The sequence below is a fragment of the Pezoporus flaviventris genome, unplaced genomic scaffold (assembly GCF_033815535.1).
Source record: "Pezoporus flaviventris isolate CSIRO_AGI_PZ_B2104156 unplaced genomic scaffold, CSIRO_AGI_Pfla_v1 ptg000002l, whole genome shotgun sequence".
NCBI lineage: Eukaryota > Metazoa > Chordata > Aves > Psittaciformes > Psittacidae > Pezoporus > Pezoporus flaviventris.
Window position 1 is genome coordinate 13,377,791 of NW_026892550.1, and position 18,034 is coordinate 13,395,824.

The 18,034-nt window shown below is 45.1% G+C and overlaps 1 protein-coding gene across 1 annotated transcript in view; it reads right to left on the bottom strand.

Moving 5' to 3' along the window:
• The window catches only part of LDB2 (LIM domain binding 2), a 402,214-nt gene extending 384,493 nt beyond the window's left edge, over positions 1-17,721 (bottom strand). Inside the window, exon 1 of the mRNA XM_061469809.1 lies at positions 17,687-17,721. Coding sequence (XP_061325793.1) covers positions 17,687-17,706 — 20 coding nt within the window. The 5' untranslated portion in view covers positions 17,707-17,721. The remainder of the gene's footprint in view (positions 1-17,686) is intronic.
• Between the last annotated feature and the right edge of the window lie 313 nt (positions 17,722-18,034).

Sequence of the window (18,034 nt, forward strand, 5' to 3'; positions counted from 1 at the left end):
CTATTCACAGCATAATTTACATATTTGCTAATTACTGTAGATTACATCTGAAGTGAGGTGATCCCACACTTGTTAGCTCTAATTACAACAGAAAAATCATTAATCATAGCCTTATAATAAAGAATAGATACTGCAGGTATTAAATTGATGTTTAGCTTATTGTTGTACAACTCCTATGGTATCAGTGCAAATACACCAAATATACAGAGATTACAAAAAAAAACCAACCTCTGCTTCTTTGTAGATTTGTGATCTGAAATGCTGAATTGTCAAAGAAATCAGGTGCACATGCACTAGCGTGGGGAGAGACTAGTGATATTTCATTAAATTGAATGTATTTAATTTCATAAAAAAGCCTCCACCTCCATGTTTTTCCCAACTTTTTCCCAAAATGAGATGGAAAATTGAAAGTCAAGCATGTAACCTTGTAAACAGATCTATTATTTCTTTGCATTAACCCTTAAATACTTTCTGAGGTGGTTTTGCCTTTTCAGTGGCACTCTGCATGCTGAACTTTTGCCACTAAGTTCAACACAATTGAGTGTAATATATTTAAAATACACTCAGCTGATACTGAAATTGATAAGGAATGTAGGCCTGTTAAAATTGACAAAACTGACAAGTTCTCTACTGGCTCTTATTTTATTGCTCTTTTGGCTCAACATGTGGCTTTGCAAGCATGAAGTCTTTATTGCTTGCTGGTTGAAAAGATCCTGCTTAGGAATACATTTCATTACTCATGATTCAGGCTCTTTTATCAGTTTTCCTCTTTGGTGTAAGTTCCAATTTGTTAATGGTACGTAGGTGCAAAGGTAGAAATGGAAATATTTCATGGAGTTCTGCAGAGCATCACTGATCAGCTAAGGTCAGAACTCTATTTTTATATCAGGAAGTTTTTCTTAAAAACATTTTCTTGGACGTACAGAACAGCAGAGACATCAGTAAAAACACTCATGCTTTGTTTTTAGTGCTGTAATCATTGCTAGATCTAGTGCTAGATGCAAGGATTGCTACCCAGACGTTTCTTCCTGATAAGCCACCAGAAAGTTTAGTTCACAACATGACCCCAGACCAGCTGCATTGGCAGCTGCGGTGATATGGCAGAGGGTAAACATGCAGAACTGCAAACAAAAAGCCAAGAAAAAGGACAATACATTGCCTGAATTCATAATTTCAAAACCATATTAAGAAGCAGCAAAATTCTACTAAGCAAGTCTGTCCTAACTTTAATTCCTATGACCACCTCAACATTTTATGGGACTAGACTGAGAACAACATCAACCCAAAAAGGTATTTGGTGATCTGTTTTAACAAATAAGCCTATAAGTAGTAATATAAATACAACTGAAGGAATTAAATTTGGTCCAAAATGAATGAATAGACCAAAGGAAGGAAATGCTTAAACCAATATAACAACTAGCAGAACTGCCAAAATTATTTTGCCTTCCCTGATGCTGTCTGTGTTTCCAGGGCCATATTAAGTTATATCCAGCACAATCTGTGCTGAAGCTAACTCTCAAAACAATTCAAAAGCACTTCATATATTAAAAAAAAAATGTTAAATATTAAGAACCTGATAAAATGGTTGAATGCAATATACTGTACACAGAAATAAAATATAACTAAAGCATAAATACCTAGGCACTAATTTAGGTTTTAGGGTAAAATATCTAAGTGTCAAGGCTCTGCCATTTATTATCTATTACACAAGTCAAAGGAGCATTTTACTGATCACAAAACCAGGGGCCTCAAAGTTACAAAAGCCACTCTGTACATTCCAATTATAATAAAGACATTAAACACTGTTCATGTACCCTTTTTTACACCTGATTCTCACCAGTCCACTTCCAGTCCAACCAGAATCTGTACTATACACTTTCTCTCCCAACCCTAACTTTTTCACTTGCCATAATAGCAGTCAGAGAATGGTTCTTCACTCAAACTCAACAGCAACAGTGCACATGAATAGCTTCAAGGGAGAATTCCTTTAGTAGCCCAAGCTTTTCTTTAGTTGCCCCTTCCCAGTTGTAGAGTCACAGAGTCAACTAGGTTGGAAAAGACCTTTAAGACCCTGTGAACTGCAGTGACACTGGCACTTTTGCTTAAATTACACCTGCAAATCCACCCAAAAGGTTTTAGAATGGGCTACTACGAGCTCACCAGTAGATAGGCTCTCCACATATTTAAAATAAGACACCTGTGCCTAGTTATACCTTGAATGAGGGCTAAGTTTCTGCTTCCCAGCTAATGTAATTTGTAAAGTGATACTTTTGAACGCAGGAAACACTATGGAGAAACCACAAAGTTGCCTCCAATTTCAAATGAGGAGATATTTCTGCAGTTTATACAGATTTACATGACTGAGGTGTAGTCAGACGTATGGCTGTTTACAGATATCTGAAGCTGAGTGAATGTTTTTCTTCTGATGCTTGCTTTTGCAAGGTCAAGACCTCTCCTTTCAGCTGTAGTTTAGACTGCAGTAACCCATTCCATCCTCTTTTGTAAAAGAGATTACTACACCTTACTCTTGTCCACTTGGAACTGCAGCTTCTGCAGCTGCTCTCCTCATATTACTCTCACACACCACAAAAGGTACTTGTGCTTTTCACATTTGCCATGGTCTTGGATTTGTTTGGATTAAGAAAAATTCTGATCCTGTAGTTAACAGCTAGTTATGTGACTGTGATACTTTCAAGTAGCAGAGGAAACAGGGAGTCCTCTGGCTTCCAGCTCTCAGATTTAAATACTTTGAGACTGAGGATAAGTTCAACTCCTGATCCTATTCTTTGTTCTGTTTCTCTGAGAAGGAGAAAACTGATGAACTTTAAAATGTAGGCTTTTGCATATCTGCTTTTAGGACTGTTTTAGTCCCAGGTGATTTCCAGATTATTTTACATAAATTCTATCTCCTGTAATTTTTACTATTTATATCCACCCTAAATACTATCATGTACATTGAGAAAATTATGCAATAAAAATAGAGAAGTCTGAAATAGAAAGTATTATTAAAAAGGAAAGCCAGGTAAAAAACCTGAAATTAACAACATACTTTTCAAAATTACACAATATTTTGCATTTAAATTATTGTTTGGGGGTCCTTAATATTTTTCATTTCCCATTTCAATTAAAAGTATAATGAATATATAGCGACCAGGAGCGTGGCGAACAGAGCGGGTCGAGGCAGTTTGCGCGGCAGTTCGCGCAGGCAGGCGAGCGGGATGGTGAGCACTCATTGTATAATCAGGGCCTGGTCCGGGAGCTCTGCTCTGGCTGCCCCGGCGGTGGCCAGGGTAGGCACCCAGACAGAGCCGATGAGAGGGGAGGCTGCAGTGCAGAGCTCGGGGTGTAGAGAGTGCCTGCACTGGTCTGGTGAGGGGAGGGTGCACAATGGGCAGGGCTGCACTCGGTGCTCCCTGGTGGAGGTCCTCCTGCAGCAGGGGCTGAGCTTCGGGATGCTGTTAATAGGCTGCAAGATGTCAGGGAAGCTGAGAGGAAGCAGGAATGCTTGCTCCTGGCTGTCCTGGGTTCAGCAGTAGCAGTCATGCTTTTCCTTTGTGGTAGCTGGTGCAGTGCTGTGTTTTGACTTCCAGCCTGAGAACAGTGTTGGTGAAGCCGATGTTTTCGGTTGTTGCTAAGTGATGTTTACCCTGACCAAGGACTTTGTGAGGCTCATGCTCTGCCAGGGAGGAGGGGAAGCCGGGAGGAAGCAGAGACGGGGCGCCTGACCCGGGTTAGCCAAAGAGGTATGGGACTAGATGATCTTTCGAGGTCCCTTCCAATCTCTAGCATACTGTGATACTGTGATACTGTGATACCACAGCATGTCATGCCCGGGGTGGGGGGTAACTGGGAGTTATCCGGAAGGACATGGGCTTCTGGGTGGGACTCATTTCTTGGCCGGTGGTATTGTATTCTCTTCCCTTGTTATTTTCTCTTATCATTGTTGTCGTTGGTGGTAGCGGTGGTGACTTGTGTTGTACATTGGTTGCTGGACTGTTCTTGTCTCAACCCGTGGGAGTTGCACTCTTTCGATCCTCCTCCCCGTTCCTCCGGGAGCGGGGAAGGGGAGAGCCCCGGTGGGGGGCGGGGGGGCCCTCGATTGTTGTCAGCCTGGCACCACTCACTGGGAGTGAGTGAACAAGCTGTCTGGCTAGGGTTTAAGCCACGACACTTCTTTTTGGTGCCCAGCATGGGGCACGAGGGGTTGAGATAACGACGGATCTGACTGGATTGATAGTCACTCGTCACAATGCTGATTTATTGGCTCTCAAGGTTGTTCCTCTTGATCTCACAGTTTCAGTATATAGTATCTTACTTCCATCTGGTATTTGCTGTATTAGTGTTTTTCAAGTGTGGGGCTTGGGCTAAGGTTTTTGTCTCATTGTACTTTATAGTAATGACTTGTAATACAATAGAATCATTGATCATGAAACTGATCTGGCTGATGTTCCCGGTGTGGTCACCACCTTTATACTTTGGGAGGTATATGATGGAGGTGCTTAGCAATTACACATCTTTTTTCTCCTTCTCAGGTGCTCAACCTGTGAAGGAGACATCCTTTTACACTCCCAGTCGTCCCCCCTTACCATTTACATTTGAGAGTTTTGAAGTTTTTGAATGGCCTTTTAATGCTGTTGAGACTTGTTTGCTGATCGTGATGGGAATCACCATGCTAGCATGCATACAGAGTGTGTTTTGCCCACGACTGATTTCAAGAGTTAAGCAGAGTCAGGTTTGGGTCTTGTCTGGGGTCAAACGACGATGTAGGAGGACCGAGAGATTTTCCCTGAGGCTGGACAGCCATGAGTGGCAGGGTGTGTGGGATAGTATGGGCAAGTATCTAAGTCAGTGGGCCCTTCCAGTACTTTGGAATTTCACTACCGAACAACTGCAAAATCCAGAAGAATTAGTAAAACACTTAAATGAGGTGTGTGGACATTCTGGCCATACCAGAGATGGACAAATCATGGCAACGTGCTGGTGCTTGGCCTATGCTTACAGGGCCTTGTAAAACACTATGCAGCACCTTCAAAAAGAAAAGAATGTCGGCGGATCTGAGGGCAAAGCAACAGTCGCTACTCAAACTTTGGCTGCAATGAACAGCACAGCTACCCCAGCAGCAAGTACAGCAGCTGCTCAAACTTCAACTGCAACAGACAGTGCGGTTACCCCAGCTCCAAGCACAGCAGCTGCACCAACCCCAGCGACAAGTACAGTCGCTGCTCAAACTTTGGCCTCAATGAACAGAGCAGCTACCCCAGTGGCAAGTACAGCAGCTGCTCAAGCTTCAACTGCAGCAGACAGCGTGGTTAACCCAGTTCCAAGCACAGCAGCTACACCACCCCCAGCAACAAGTACAGTTGCTACTCAAACCACAGTGATAATCACTGCAGCCAAACCAGAGGACCAATTCGAACCAATATTGGTTGCCCCTGTACGCAAAAGAACAAGCAAAAAGGAGGCAAGAAGGGTGAAGCGAGATGAAGAACCAATGAATTCACCACCCGGTCCAGAATCTGATCAGGAGTCATCATCACATGACGAAGAAGAAGAAGAAGAGGTAACTTCTCGACCTCGGACCTCAACCGAGCTGCGGAATATGCGAAAAGATTTTACCCGTCAACCAGGGGAGCACATCATCACCTGGTTACTCCGATGCTGGGACAATGGGGCCGATGACTAGAAGATACAGAAGCCAAGCAGCTGGGATCACTTGCTAGAGAAGGGGGAATTGACAAAGCAATTGCAAGAGAGAAAAAGTCCCTCAGCCTTTGGAGGCGGCTCTTGGCAGCTGTGAAAGAAACGTTTCCGTACAAGGACGTTGTTATGAGTCGTTCGGCCAAGTGGACTACTATAGACAAAGGCATCCAGTCTCTGAGGGAATCAGCCATCGTAGAGATGATCTATCACATCAAGCCAAATAACGGGGATACACCCATAGATCCAGATGAAGTTGAATGTACACGACCCATGTGGCGAAAACTTACACGGAATGCACTGTCATCATATGCCCATTCATTGGCAACAGTAACCTGGAATGACATAGTACCACTAACAGTGGATGAAATGGTTCATAAACTCCAAGAGTTCGAAGACAATCTCACCCCTTCCATCATCTCAGCTGTGGAAAAACTGTCCCAGGATATCAAACAATTGAGGGACGATGTATCTGATTTATCCAGCTCCTCACGTGTACCAACACACGTCTCAGCTATTAACAAAAGGCGTCCTATTGTTTGAGAGAGGAGATACAGAAGGTATACGCCACGGGGTACCCTATGGTTTTACCTGCAGGATCACGGAGAAGACATGACAAAGTGGGATGGAAAACCTACTTCAGCTTTGGAGGAACGGGTGAGTGAACTGAAGAGGGGAGCAAGGGCCAAGATTGATCGTCCCATGAGAGCTACGGCTTCAGTCTCTGGTGAGCAGTTTCCCAGATGGAGTGGAAGAGCTGATTTTACTCCATCTCCTCTGATAACGAAGAATAATCCCTTTCACCAAGACTTAAGTGTCCAACACTGTGATGACCATTAGAGGGGCCCTGCCTGCAGCCAGGTGGAGGTAGGGGACAATCAGATTTACTGGACTGTGTGGATCAGATGGCCTGGCACATCAGTCCCACAGAAGTATAAGGCTCTAGTAGATACCGGTGCACAGTGTACCCTGATGCCATCAAGCTGTCAAGGGGTGGAACCCATCTATATTTCTGGAGTGACAGGAGGATCCCAAGAGTTGACTGTGCTGGAGGCTGAAATCAGCCTGACTGGGAGGGAATGGCAAAAGCACCCTATTGTGACTGGTCCAGAGGCTCCACGCATCCTTGGCATAGATTACCTCAAGAGAGGGTACTTCAAAGACCCAAAAGGGTACCGGTGGGCTTTTGGTATTGCTGCTTTGGAGACTGAGGAAATTGAGCAGCTGTCCACCTTGCCTGGTCTCTCAGAAGATCCCTCTGCTGTGGGGTTGCTGAAAGTTGAAGAACAACAAGTGCCAATTGCGACCACAACAGTGCACCGGCGGCAATATCGCACCAACCGAGACTCCCTGATTCCCATCCATCAGCTGATCCGTAGACTGGAGAGTCAGGGGGTGATCAGCAGGACCCGCTCACCCTTTAATAGCCCCATATGGCCAGTGCAAAAGTCTAATGGAGAATGGAGACTAACAGTAGACTATCGTGGCCTGAATGAAGTCACACCATCATTGAGTGCTGCCGTACCGGACATGCTAGAACTTCAGTATGAACTAGAGTCAAAGGCAGCCAAGTGGTATGCCACAATTGATATTGCCAATGCATTTTTCTCAATTCCTTTGGCAGCAGAGTGCAGGCCACAGTTTGCTTTTACTTGGAGGGGTGTCCAGTTCACTTGGAACCGACTGCCCCAGGGGTGGAAACACAGCCCTACCATTTGCCATGGACTGATCCAGACTGCACTGGAACAGGGGCAAGCTCCAGAACACCTGCAATACATTGATGACTTTATTGTGTGGGGCGATACAGTGGAAGAAGTCTTTGAGAAAGGGAGGAAAATAATCCAAATCCTGCTGAAAGCTGGTTTTGGCATAAAACGGAGCAAGGTCAAGGGACCTGCACAGGAGATTCAATTTTTGGGAATAAAATGGCAAGATGGACGTAGACAGATCCCCACAGATGTGATCAACAAGATAACAGCAATGTCTCCACCAACTAATAAGAAAGAAACACAAGCTTTCTTGGGTGTTGTGGGGTTCTGGAGAATGCACATACCAAATATTACAGTTCGATTGTAAGCCCTCTCTATCATGTGACCCGGAAGTAGAATGGTTTTAAATGGGGCCCTGAGCAGCAACAAGCCTTTGAACAAATTAAACGTGAGATAGTTCATGCAGTAGCCCTTGGACCTGTCCGGACCGGGCCAGATGTAAAAAATGTACTGTACACCGCAGCTGGGGAGAACGGTCCTACCTGGAGCCTCTGGCAGAAAGCTCTAGGGGAGACTCGAGGTCGACCCCTCGGCTTTTGGAGTCAGGGATACAAAGGATCTGAGGCCAGCTATACCCCAACTGAGAAGGAGATACTGGCAGCCTATGAAGGGGTTCGAGCTGCTTCGGAAGTGATTGGCACTGAAGCACAGCTCCTCCTGGCACCCCGGCTGCCTGTGCTGGGCTGGATGTTCAAAGGCAGGGTCTCCTCTACACATCATGCAGACGATGCTACATGGAGTAAATGGGCTGCACTAATTACACAAGGAGCTTGAACAGTATATCCCAGTCATCCAGGCATTCTAGAAGTCATCATGGACTGGCCAGAGGGCAAAGATTTTGGCATGTCACCAAAGGAGGAGGTGGTGCGCGCTGAAGAGGCCCCACCATATAATAAACTGTCAGAAAGTGAAAAGCAGTATGCCTTGTTTACTGCTGGCTCTTTCCGTATTGTGGGAAAGCATCGGAGATGGAAGGCAGCTGTATGGAGTCTTGGATGACAAGTTGCAGAAACTGCTGAAGGAGAGGGTGAATCGAGTCAGTTTGCCGAGGTGAAAGCCATCCAGCTGGCCCTGGACATTGCTGAATGAGAAAAGGGGCCAGTACTTTACCTCTATACTGACTCACGGATGGTGACAAATGCCCTGTGGGGGTGGCTGCAGCAATGGAAGCAGAGCAACTGGCAACGCAGAGGTAAACCCATCTGGGCTGCTGCACTGTGGAAAGATATTGCTGCCAGGGTGCAGAACCTGGTGGTGAAGGTACGCCATGTAGATGCCCATGTACCCAAGAGTCAGGCCACTGAGGAACACCAGAACAACCAACAAGTGGATAAAGCGGCTAAGATTGAAGTGGCTCAGATGGACTTAGATTGGCAACATAAAGGTGAATTATTTTTGGCCTGGTGGGCCCATGACACTTCAGGCCATCAGGGCAGAGATGCAACATACAGATGGGCCCGTGATCGAGGGGTGGACTTAACAATGGACTGTATTGCTCAGGTCATTCATGAGTGTGAAATATGTGCTGCAATTAAACAAGCCAAGCGGTTAAAGCCTCTTCGGTATGGAGGATGACAACTGAAGTATAAATATGGGGAGGCCTGGCAGATTGACTATATCACACTGCCACCAACCCGCCAAGGCAAGCGCCATGTGCTTACCATGGTGGAAGCAACCACCGGGTGGCTGGAAACATACGCTGTGCCCCATGCCACTGCCCGGAACACCATCCTGGGCCTTGAGAAACAGATTTTGTGGCTACACGGCACCCCAGAGAGAATTGAGTCAGACAATGGGACTCATTTCCGGAATAACCTTATAGATATTTGGGCCAAAGAGCATGGCGTTGAGTGGGTATATCACATCCCCTACCATGCACCAGCTTCTGGGAAAATCGAACGGTACCATGGGCTGTTAAAAACTACACTGAGAGCAATGGGTGGGGGAACTTTCAAGCATTGGGATACACACTTAGCAAAGGCCACCTGGTTGGTCAACACCAGAGGATTTGCCAACAGGGCCCAGTCAGAACTTTTACATACTGTAGAAGGGGACAAAGTTCCCGTGGTGCACATGAAGACTTTGCTGGGGAAGACAGTCTGGGTTATTCCTGCTTCAGGTAAAGGCAAACCCACTCGTGGGATTGCTTTTGCTCAGGAACCTGGATATACTTGGTGGGTAATGCGGGAAGATGGGGAAGTCCGATGTATACCTCAAGGGGATTTGATTTTAGGGGAAAACAGCCAGTGAACTCAATTGTATGCTGTTGCCTGCTGTGTAATGCTTTCATAGCCCACCAACTAGATGTCTCCAGGTCACCAGCGACTGGCCCTGACTTCCCTCCAGCCATCACCCCAACAGAGAATGAACTTTGAACATCATGGACCGAATGGACTCGGCAGCATTATAGGGATTGGTCCATGCACTAAGAAAATGATCGTTTTCTCTTGGTCTGTATGAATATGGATGTATATATGTGGGAGAGCGATGGTGTATTGAAAATGTGGGATCTGAGCACGACGTGAATGGTATGGAATAAGGGGTGGATAATGTCCTGGGTTCAGCAGTAGCAGTCATGTTTTTCCTTTGTGTTAGCTGGTGCAGTGCTGTGTTTTGACTTCCAGCCTGGGAACAGTGTTGGTGAAGCCGATGTTTTCGGTTGTTGCTAAGTGATGTTTACCCTGACCAAGGACTTTGTGAGGCTCATGCTCTGCCAGGGAGGAGGGGAAGCTGTGAGGAAGCAGAGATGGGGTGCCTGACCCGGGCTAGCCAGGGAGGTATTCCATACCACAGCACGTCATGCCCGGGGTGGGGGGTAACTGGGAGTTATCCGGAAGGACAAGGGCTTCCGGGTGGAACTCGTTTCTTGGCCGGTGGTATCGTATTCTCTTCCCTTGTTATTTTCTCTTATCATTGTTGTAGTTGATAGTTGCGGTGGTGATTTGTGTACATTGGTTGCTGGACTGTTCTTGTCTCAACCCGTGGGAGTTGCACTCTTTCGATCCTCCTCCCTGTTCCTCCGGAAGCGGGGAAGGGGAGAGCCCCGGGGGGGGGGGGGCCTTGATTGTTGTCAGCCTGGCACCACTCACTGGGAGTGAGTGAACAAGTTGCCTGACTGGGTTTAAACCACGACACTGGCCCAAACTGTGCAGGGGCCTCAAGCTTCACCTCTACCTCGTGAAGGAAAGAAGGAGGCCGTTAACCTGGGAAACTGGTGACAAAAAAAAACAACAAAAAAAAAGAAGGAGAAGGACAACCAAAAACAAGGGGCTTCCCCCTAAATCCCCTGTCCCCACGCAGAACCGCTTTGCTGTCCTGCAGGGGGCTAATGAGGAAACACACTCGAGCCAGAAACAGCCAGCTGATGCCCTGGTAAAGATCTCTACTGGTGCTTGTAGGAAAAAGTGGTGGGTCATAGTAGTAGGGGACTCTACACTGAAAGGGACAGAAGCACTCATCTGACGGCCAGACCCCGTCTCAAGGGAGGTTTGTTGCCTACCAGCAGCACAGATCAGGGATGTGGCAGAGAGGCTGCCTGCTCTAGTAAGTCCCACGGACTATTACCCACTCCTGGTGATACATGTGGGTGCTAAGGATATAGATAGTAGTAGCCTGGGGAACATAAAGAAGGACTACAGAGCCCTGGGGGAGGTGGTTTGGGGCTCTGGAGCTCAGGTGGTCTCTTCATCAATTCTCCAGGATACAGGGGAGGACCTAAAAAAAGCTAGTAGGATTAGCCAGGTTAATAAATGGTTAAAAGGGTGGTGTCATAGTCAGGGGTTTGGGTATCTTGAACACGGGACCCAAGTTTGTAGGCCGGGTCTAGTGGGGCTGGTGGAGCTGGTCTGATGATAAAGGAAAGAGCAGTTTTGGTAGGAGGCTTGCAAGACTGGTCAAGGAGGCTTTAAACTAGATGTGTTGGGGGAGGGGGGCATCATTCCATCCCAACACACCCAGTCAGTTGCCAGAACCTATAATAAATGCTCGGAGCAATGTAGAGATATCCCAGCTGCTCCAGGCAATGAGCCGGCTTCAGCTGGAGCTCGGCTCAGATGCCTCTATACAAATGCCGGAAGCATGGGGAGCAAACAAGAGGAATTAGAGATGTGTGCACGTCTACGGGGGTATGATATAATAGGCATCACAGAAACATGGTGGGATGGTTCCTATGACTGGAGTGTTGCAATGGAAGGTTACAGGCTCTTTAGAAAAGACGGGCCTGGCAGGCGGGGAGGGGGAGTTGCCCTTTATGTTAGTGATAGGCTGGAGAGTACGGAACTCTGTCTGGGGACAGCTGAGCAGTCCACAGAGAGTTTGTGGGTCAGGGTTAAAGGGAATATAGCTATGGGAGACATTACTGTGGGGATCTGTTACAGACGGCCTGATCAAGGAGAACCTGCGGATGAAGCATTCTATAGACAGATAGGAAAAGCCTCACGCTCGCAGGCCCTTGTTCTCATGGGTGACTTCAACCACCCTGACATCTGTTGGAGGGAAGGTATGGCCCGGCACAAGCAATCCAGGAGGTTCCTCGATTGTGTAGAGGACAACTTCCTTCTGCAAGTAACAGAAGAGCCGACAAGGAGAGGTGCCGTGCTTGACTTCGTGCTCACCAACAGGGAAGGGCTCGTTGGAAATGTGGTGCTCCAGGGCAGCCTTGGATGCAGCGATCATGAGATGCTCGAATTTGAGATCCTCAGGACAGTGAGAAGAGGTGCAGCAAGCTCACTGCCCTGGGCTTCAAAAGAGCAGACTTCGGCCTCTTCAGGAACCTGCTCAGGAAGGTTCCATGGGATACAGCCCTAGAGGGCAGAGGGGCCCAAGACTGTTGGTTGATATTCAAGGATCACCTGCTACAAGCTCAGGAGTGTTGAATTCCAACCAGAAGGAAGTGCAGCAGGAGGGCCAGGAGACCTCCTTGGATGGATAAGGAGCTCCTGAGGAAAATTCAAAGGAAAAAAGAGGTATATAATAAGTGAAAGCAAGGACAGGTGGCCTGGGAAGAGTACAGGGATGTTGTCCGGGAAGCTAGGGACCAGGTTAGGAAAGCCAAGGCCCAGTTAGAATTAAACGTAGCTAGAGGTATTAAAGATAACAGGAAGGGATTCTACAAGTACATAGCAAATAAAAAATAGACTAGGGAGAATGTAGGCCCCTCAGGAAGCTCTCAGGAGAACTGGCTACACAGGATTTGGAGAAGGCTGAGGTTCTGAATGACTTCTTTGCCTCGGTCTTCACTGCCAAAGGCTCTGACCAAACCACCCAAGTCTTGGAAGGCAGATGCAGGGACTGTGAGAATGAAGACCTTGCGCCCACTGTAGGAGAGGAACTCGTTCGAGACCATCTTAAAAATCTGAATGTGCACAAGTCCATGGGTCCTGGTGAAATCCATCCGCGGGTCCTGAAGGAGCTGGCAAATGAAGTTGCGAAGCCACTGGCCATCATATTTGAGAAATCAGGGCAGTCAGGTGAAGTTCCCGATGACTGGAAAAAGGGAAATATAACCCCCATTTTCAAGAAGGGGAAAATGGATGACCCGAGGAATTACAGACCAGTCAGTCTCACTTCTGTGCCTGGCAAAATCTTGGAGCAGATTCTCCTGGAAGGCATGCTAAGGCACATGAAAAACAACAAGGTGTTTGGTGACAGCCAGCATGGCTTCACTAAGGGGAAATCCTGCCTGACCAATTTGGTGGCCTTCTATGATGGGGCTACAGAACTGATGGACAGGGGTAGAGCAGTTGATGTCAACTACCTGGACTTGTGCAAAGCATTCGACACTGTCCCACACGACATCCTTGTCTCTAAATTGGAGAGACATCAATTTGATGGATGGACCACTCGGTGCATAAAGAACTGGCTGGCTGGCCGCACACAAAGAGTTGTGGTCAATGGCTCAATGTCCGGCTGGAGACCAGTAACGAGTGGTGTCCCTCAGGGATCAGTGTTGGGACCGGTCTTGTTTAACATCTTCATCGCTGACATGGACAGTGGGATTTAGTGTGCCCTTAGCAAGTTTGCCAATGACACCAAGCTGTGTGGTTCGGTTGATACGCTGGAGGGAAGGAATGCCATCCAGAGGGACCTCGATACGCTTGTGAGGTGGGCTGATGCCAACCTCATGAAGTTTAACCATGCCAAATGCAAGGTCCTACACCTGTGTTGGAGCAATCCCAGGCACAGCTACAGGTTGGGCAGAGAAGAGATTCAGAGCAGCCCTGCAGAGAAGGACTTGGGGGTGTTGGTTGATGAGAAAATGAACATGGGCAGGCAGTGTGTGCTCGCAGCCCAGAAAGCCAACCGTATCCTGGGCTGCATCAAAAGGAGCGTGACCAGCAGGTTGAAGGAGGGGATCCTGCCCCTCTACTCTACTCTTGTGAGACCTCACCTGGAGTATTGTGTGCAGTTCTGGTGTCCTCAACATAAAAAGAACATGGAACTGTTGGAACAAGTCCAGAGAAGGGTCACGAGGATGATCAGGGGAGTGGAGCATCTCCCATATGAAGACAAGCTGAGGAAGTTGGGGTTGTTCATCCTGGAGAAGAGAAGGCTGCGTGGAGACCTCATAGCAGCCTTCCAGTATCTGAAGGGGGCCTATAGGGATGCTGGAGAGGGACTCTTCATTAGGGACTGTAGTGATAGGACAAGGGGTAACGGGTTAAAACTTAAACAGGGGAAGTTTAGATTGGATATAAGGAGGAAGTTCTTTCCTGTTAGGGTGGTGAGGCACTGGAATGGGTTGCCCAGGGAGGTTGTGAATGCTCCATCCCTGGCAGTGTTCAAGACCAGGTTGGACGAGGCCTTGGGTGATATGATTTAGCGTAAGGTGTCCCTGCCCATTGCAGGGGGGTTGGAACTAGATGATCTTCAGGTCCTTTCCAACCCTAATTATTCTATGATTCTATGATTCTAATATTGATTTGTCCCAGAGAAGTATACCCATATGAACGACACATTTGGTTTTATTCTTTTTGCTTCGCTAAAACTCTTTGTATTCTTTAGCCTTCTCTTATTTTTGATAGCTGGGGAAGGGGGAGACTCTTATAACCTCAAATGAAACAGAAAGTCCTCCTTGTGCTATTTATACAGTATGGACCATAAATGCCTCCTAATATTGCAGCTGTGTGGCAGACAAGCAATGCAACTGATAAATGCAATTCAGTCAAGAACAGCTAAAGAAGGAAAAACCTGACTTAAGAAAAATTTGAGACAGATTCCAGCTTTGCTTGTTAAGGTTTAAAGAAAAGTACTTCATGTTCCTGAATGACTGCTTAGGTGGTATACTGCTTTCCAAGTCCTGAGTTTCATGCCTCTTGTTATTTCTAAAGCTGACTTCAATTTTTTACAGCATCCATTTAAAATGAACTTGTATGTTTTTTATTTCTCCTTTGAATACAAACTTTAAACAAACAGGTTTGGCAGGGTGGCTTTAATCAGAAACAGAAAAGAAGTTTTGAAAATGAAAACTAGGTATGCCCAGTGCACCAAAATCAGCTTTCACTCATTTACTCTTCCTTTTTTTTCTGTTATCTACAACAGGACAGTTTAGCACTCAGCTTTCTCAAAGACCTGAAGGAAAAAGAAATAATAAGAGTGCCAAAGATACTGAAGTTACATATCAATTCTGTCAAAAAAATCTTTAATTAAAAGAGAGTGTCAAATGGAGTTTGTTGTCTGTTGCAAAAGAACCAGATAAAGCTGAAAGTGAGTCCAAGGTAAATGGGAGATAAGCAAATTATCAAAGATTTCAAGAACAGGATTTTGGCTGCTCCAGTATTATGAATACATCCAAGGTTTTTCCATGCCCTAAGTTGTTCTTTATTCTTCACTACCACAAGGCAAGACTGATTTATTACAACAGCGTTAAAACCACTTTAGAATTTCAATTTATTGCAATAGTACAAAGGTAAATTGTTTTTAAAAAGTAGAATTCCATGTGCAGATAACCCCCCTGAGATCTTTAGATCTGATATTGGTGTCTCCTAGTTTCTAAATCTTGGTATCTTGCTCTTACCACTGAAATAAACTTCCTTGAATAGATTCAACTGACACTAAAAGTACGATTAGGTCTGCAATGAAAATAACACCTGAGTTCAGTCCACCTCAGCAAAAATCTTAGTCTTGTAAAGAAATATACACATTAGGCTTCTGTTTAAGTTCAGCTCAGAATACATGCATTAAACAAGTATACAAAAATTTCCATTGTTGGGATCCTCATTTAAATATATCTGTGCCTAAAACTGGTCATTAAGTGCATTAGATATCGAAGCTCCACTGAATTCCGAGCTCCATCAGTGTCAATTAGCACTCTGCTGTTGACTTGCAGAATCAGGATTTCATACAAGATACTACAATCTAGAACAACTTCTGAGAAGTCTCAGCTGCCTTATTTATCACAACAGGGTTTTATTTTGAATATATAAAGGTGAGGTTATAAAAATTGTATTTTCACTGCTGATAATTTGGATTATCATGTTTATCTGTAACTGTTTAACCAAATGGTTACAGAAGTGGCGAGTCCAGGCTTGCAGATCGTCATCTTTGTTGGATAAGACCCTAAGAGTTCACATTGCATTCACTAGAAAAAGAGACACAGAAAAGAAGAAAAAAAGAAATAACCTTCTGTTCCTGCCAGTGTGTTTAAAACAAGGAGCTAACTTCCTCCCCATCATCCAAGCAGCAACCACCAAATAAGAGCAAATAGCTTCCAACAATTTTCCAGGAGTCAAAAGCACCAGTTATTCCACACCCAGATGTCAAGTCCTTCTTTTTAACTTGTAACAACTTCTGCGATACAGTTATGTGTTAGTAAAACAAAATAGAAACAGAATACGAAGCCTTAGACATAGCGCAGAGAAATGGATAGGAGAATGGGGAATATCTACTGAGTACATTACAGTAGAGCCTCTCATCCAAAAACTTCCCTATATCTCACCCACACACCCCTTACAAGAAAATTGAACTACATTCATAGATATCCAAACTGAATGTAGCCAAACTTGATCAGACACGGGACACAGTTCAGTGGTGTTTTTATGGTATAAACCTGGTAACGTTGATTTATCTTGTACTGAACGCAACAACTCTATCATAGGCTTTACCACCTACATTGCAGGAACAGTTACATTTGCAACAGCTCATTTAGATCTAGCTCATGAATCCATGTGCTGTACTGCATTGTACAGTACAGAAAAACAGAAATAGCCAAGACAAAGGAATGAGCTTTATATTCAGTCCTATTGCTTGTGGGTAATTTTTCTGACCTCCAGTGCTATAAAAAATGTTGATCTGGTACATGGAAATGATTGGCTTTCCTATTATAGAATGGCCATGTTTTGTCACAGTCAGCAAGGCTTTATGGAGCATATGTAGTAACATGGAGCATGTGTAGGACACAACAGCCAAAGCAAGTTAGATTCATTCAAGCTCATATTAAAGGGAAATGGCAACACCTCTCTTATAATCTTTTTATTAGCCCACATTATTGATGTGTTTTTAATACTGAAGTTTTAGGCATTAATATGCCTAATAATTATGCCACATATCCAAAGTAAAAAGCATAGACACCCTTTAATAAGAGAAAAGATACATCTACAGCTCTTCTTACTGGGCACTGGTCTTGATATAGTTTGCAACAGCTGATTTCATGGCTTAAAAACACTCTAAAAGATTGTACTTCAAATGCCCATCCTTGCTGATTCTCTTACTCCTATGTCTATACATCAGCATACATGTACACTCTTTATATATTAGTCAGTGGGAGTTTGCACATAGACTACTCAAAAACACCCTTATTTTAGAAACACTGGTTCAGACACTGCCATCTTGCTTTCAGTTAACCTCATTCAAAATAACGTCTTTCTCCCTGCTAGCTCTGATTTGATATATAACCCTTTCAGACTCATTTCTCTTGTTCTTGATGCATTCTGTTCCATTCGCTACCTGGATATAACCACACAGATTAACACTGATGCTGTACTGAGAACAGTGACAGCATTATTAGAGCACTATTTTGCTGTCCACAATAAGCTCCCCCTTGTGCCTCTGGTGTTCTGTAATTAGGCCCCTTCAGACACACAGTTTAGTTATTATGGTTCATCAGCTTATAATACATTATTCTAAATGGCTGCATTTTCATTCTCTTTTTCCTCTTCTTTTTCTGTTGTTAAATAAAATAAAAAAAAAGAAAACAGATAATGGAGATAAAAAGAATTACTCACCCTTCATCTCGATCTAACATAGTGTTTATGGGCAGCAGGGGTAGCAGGAAGATGTTCTTGCAAAGAGTGGAACTTGAGCAGCTTTATAGGACAACAACCTAGGAAGAAATGACAAGCCAATACCCACATTTACTGTTTGTAAATCTGAGCATTGATTCTGCTTTCACAAGTGGCTTTCATCAAATGCAAATCAGAAGCCTGGCATCTGCTTGAGTAACCAGGCAGCCCTGTCCCCCTTTCAGGGGAACAAAAGCCATACAATCAAAGGGGTTTAAGAGGATGGCAAACTTATTGTAAGCTAGAAAAGGTTAAAAGTCTGCCAGGGTTTAAATATACCTCTCAGAACTC